This window comes from Phyllobates terribilis, unplaced genomic scaffold, assembly GCF_046119375.1.
Source record: "Phyllobates terribilis strain yellow unplaced genomic scaffold, ASM4611937v1 Scaffold_2__4_contigs__length_985480577, whole genome shotgun sequence".
NCBI lineage: Eukaryota > Metazoa > Chordata > Amphibia > Anura > Dendrobatidae > Phyllobates > Phyllobates terribilis.
The window spans coordinates 5,204,579-5,208,655 of record NW_027362762.1 but is presented as its reverse complement, the minus strand read 5'-3'; the positions used below and the strand labels follow the sequence as shown (position 1 = coordinate 5,208,655).

General features: G+C 44.7%; 1 protein-coding gene across 1 annotated transcript; it reads right to left on the bottom strand.

Annotated features, from left to right (window-relative positions):
* Positions 1 to 2,563: 2,563 nt before the first annotated feature.
* LOC141242993 (olfactory receptor 6N1-like) lies at positions 2,564 to 3,613 on the bottom strand. Its single transcript, XM_073668881.1, has one exon. The coding sequence runs from the start codon at positions 3,611 to 3,613 to the stop codon at positions 2,564 to 2,566; it is 1,050 nt and encodes a 349-aa protein (XP_073524982.1).
* Between the last annotated feature and the right edge of the window lie 464 nt (positions 3,614 to 4,077).

Here is a 4,077-nt window from a genome sequence, read left to right as displayed (position 1 = left end):
CGTCTTGACGTGGCATCTCCGTGCTCCGTACACCTCCAGAATGCAAAACATGGTGATCTGGACTATATTTCTAGGATCCCCTGAGGCAGACATTCCTGAGATGGGGTGACCAGAGAAAATGTTGGGTCCACCCAACATAGGGATCTAACTGTAAAAGAAGTGTTCAATAAGGTAATTGTTATCTACAGAATAGCACAGGGTCGGGGGCTGACACCAGGTTTCCCTATTTCATGTTGAGTGGGGACTTATTGTACCGGGTTACTAAGGTGAGGGAGGAGATAATGGAACAATTGTTGGTACCAGGACCCTATAGATGGAGGATGTTGGACATGGCCCATTCACATGTCCTGTGTGGCCATCTGGGGGTGGACAAAAATCAATAACCGGTCATGCGGAGGTTCTATTGACCTGGATGTCACTGGGAAATCCTAAGGTATTGCAAGTCCTGTCCCATCTGCCAGTTAACCGTTCCCAACCCTTACTTTCGAAATCCTCTTGTGCTGCGATCCATCAGAGCAGGACAAGAGAGGGAACCTGTTCAAACTTCATGTTTGCTGGTTAAGCCAGAAGGGGACATTGAACACCTCACAATAGCCAAAACACTATCGAACGCCCCAAAACAGCAATTTTGGGAATTGCAGCAGCAGAACCGGGACCTGTTCTTAGATTTCCCGGGGTGTACGGATGTCATAGAACACGTGGCTCTGACAGAACCCCATGTGGGGGTGAATTCGAAGCCCTACTGATTTCCAGAGGCCCACCAAGAGCAGATTTCCAAGGAAAGGAAGTGTATGCTGAATCTCAGGGTCATTGAGGAATCTAAGAGCGGGTGTTCTAACCCGATTTTCCTTGGTCCAAAACCCGATGGAGAATGGAGATTCGGTATTGATTATAGGAAGCCGAACGAAGTCTCCAAGTTGGCATTTATCTGATGCTGTGTGTCGATGAGCTGATTGAGAGACTTGGACCGGCGAGGTACATACCCACCTAGGATCTAACAAAAAGATACTAGGTAATCCCCATGTCACAAGAAGCCAAGAAGAAGTCAGCTTAGTAAATGCCAGAAGGTTGCTTCAATTATGTCCGGATGCCATTCGGACTGCAGGGAGTTCCGGCCACCTTCCAGAGGGTTATGGACCGGATCCTCTCACCTCATAAGAATTATACTGTGGCATATCTGGACTATATAGTAATCTTCAGCCCAGATTGGGTAAGTCATCTGGGACAGATTCAGGCGGTGTTTGATGCACTCAGGAAGGCGGGGTTCTCTTTGAATTCAAAAATATATGCCATGTGGAAAGAAGCAGCCAAACACCTTGGATATGTAGTAGGTAGAGGCGAAATCAAACCCCAGATCAATAAAATGGAGGCAATCCAGAACTGGCCAAACCCACTCTCAAAGAAAAAGCAAGTTAGGGCCATTCTGAGAATCGTGGGGTACTACAAGAAGTTCATTCCAAACTTTGCCATAATGGCCACACCCCTGATCAACCTCCTTAAGGGGAAAAAATCAGTCATGGCCAAATGGACATTGGAGGCGGAGACAGCCTTTCAAGAACTGAAAGTGTCTCTGTGCAAGCAGCTAGTCCTGATTACCTGAGACTTTAAGAAAGAATTTGTTCTCCAAGCAGACACTTCAGAAGTCGAATTAGGAGCGATCCTTTCTCAAGAGATACACAGGGAGGAGCATACTCGGAGTAGGAGCATTGTCAAGAGATACACAGAGTAGGAAACTGTCGGCATGTGAAAAAAATTATTCCATTGTAGAAAAGGAATGCCTGACCATAAAGTTATCGGTGGACACATTGCAGTACTATCTCTTAAAGTGATAAATTAAATTAGCAGCAGACCATGGCCTACTCAGGTGTATGTGGAAGAAAAAGGAGAAAAATTCTAGCCCTGCAGGATTTTTGCTTCCATATAGAACATAGAGCCGGGAGTTACATGGCAATGCTGATGTCCTCTCGAGGATCCCATGTCTAGTAGTAGAAGGTGCCAATCCCATAACATTAGACAGAGGGGGAAGGTATGTAAGGTGGCTGTTAGACACATAGTGGATGGGAGATAAATCTGAAGTAATGCTTTAGTGCATATAGGATTAAAAGGGGTTAATGGGTCATAACAGATTGCTTATGAGCAGCTGAATGGCTGCTCACCATATCTCCACCCCTGGGTTTAATTCACTGGGTAAATTGAGAGCTGTTTGTCTCACATATGGCTGTGTGTATGGAGGTTGCAGATCTCCTGGATTCCTGGTTTGTGTGCCTTTGCTAAATGAAGAAGAAGCTAGACTCTAAGCTAGGCGGGCTAACCAGCACTATTGTATGGACTTGTTACTTTATGTTTTACTTGGTGCTGGACAAAGGGTGTATTTACGTTTTTGTGAAGTGGTTTATGAGGACTGGAAAAAAACAGCTGGAATTTAAATAGAAAAGGTTCCAGTTATACCTCGGATCGCTCAAAAGTAAGTAGCATTGTTACATTGGATAAAAAAAAATTCTGAAAAATTAGACAGAAAAGTTAAAAATTCACATACTGCAAAAATTTCACAATCATATTTGGGCTAATGTTTGGTATTGAAACTTATTTTCCTCCTGAAAGCCTCTTTGATGTCTTTGCTCCTGAAGCTGTATATAACCGGGTTCATCATAGGCGTTAATACTGTGTACAACAAGGCCACCAGAGAGTCCACATCTGAGGAGGAAGAGTAAGAAGCTTTGGGCCGAACATACATGAAGATAATCGGCAGATAGAAAATACTGACCACCGCAAAGTGTGAGGCGCACGTAGAAAACGTCTTCTTGCGTCCATCTTTGGAATTAATTTTGAGAATGGTTAATATGATTTTAATGTAAGAAATGACCACTAGAGTAAAAGTTATTATTAGAATAAAAGCCCCAATGGAGGAACCAACTGCTACATTGAAGGAAGTGTCGGTACAGGCCAACTGTAATAATGGTGAATGGTCACAGTAGTAATAATGGATGACATTATGACCACAAAAGGGCAAATTTAAGGCTAAAATTAAAAGTACAACGGGTGCAATGAAACCTCCCAACCATGCCATAGCTGTCATTACTAGACACAATCTCCTCGTCATAATGGTCAGATAATGTAGAGGAGAACAAATGGCGACGTATCGATCATACGCCATTATACTTAGAAGGAAACATTCAGTTGCTGCTAAAGATAAGAAAATATACATTTGTGTAAAGCAGGCGTTGTAAGAGATGGCGTCAAGATGCATCGCGAACTTGGCCAACATCTTTGGGATGGTTATCGTTGAATAGCTTAAGTCAAGGAAAGACAAGTTACTGACGAAGTAATACATTGGAGTATGCAGCCGCCGGTCAAGTATGACCAAGAAGAAGATGCTTCCATTCCCAGTGATGGTGAAGAGGTATATAAAGAGACAGACACAGAAAAGCAGAGTGGGATACTTCTGAAGACTCGGGAAGCCAAAGATGATGAATTCAGTTACATGATTATCGGTCAGATTTCGATAAACAGCTGACTGAAGGATATCCTCATCCACCTGGTTCAGAAAAGTCAAAGGGAAAAATGTTGATAGTAAATGTTTAATAAACAGTAGTGGCGGGTAAGGGGAGGACATGTGTATTGTCCTTATCATAGGCCTTTGCAAGCATGTATCAGTGTAATAAATATTATAAAACAAAAGTTTATTGTTATGCACACGCCCGGGCTAAGCGGCGTGTGCGTGTGATTGGTAGTGATTCCACTGGACCGTGCCGGAGAGTGAATGCCTGGAGGGGCGTGACTAAGTATTCACCCGATCCGACCAGGGTCGCACGACGGCATACGACGCCAGTGCATCAAGGAGGAACCGAGCAGAGGGACCAGGTGCTACTCCAGGACAGACCCCGGACACGGCTGTTGACCCACACAGGGGAATACAGGAACAGGCTGGTAGGCTGGCACACAGACTGGTGGGTATAGGCAGGCACGACTGGTATGCAGGCAGGCGGGTATGCAGGCAGGGGGGTAAAGGCAAGCACAGCTAGAGTGCAGACAGGGAGGCACTAGCAGGTAGGAACACAGGCGGGATAGGACCCAGTA

What these genes read in the sequence shown, in the direction of transcription:
- LOC141242993 (XM_073668881.1), bottom strand. Translation starts at nt 3,613, where the DNA reads ATGTCCTCCCCTTACCCGCCACTACTGTTTATTAAACATTTACTATCA.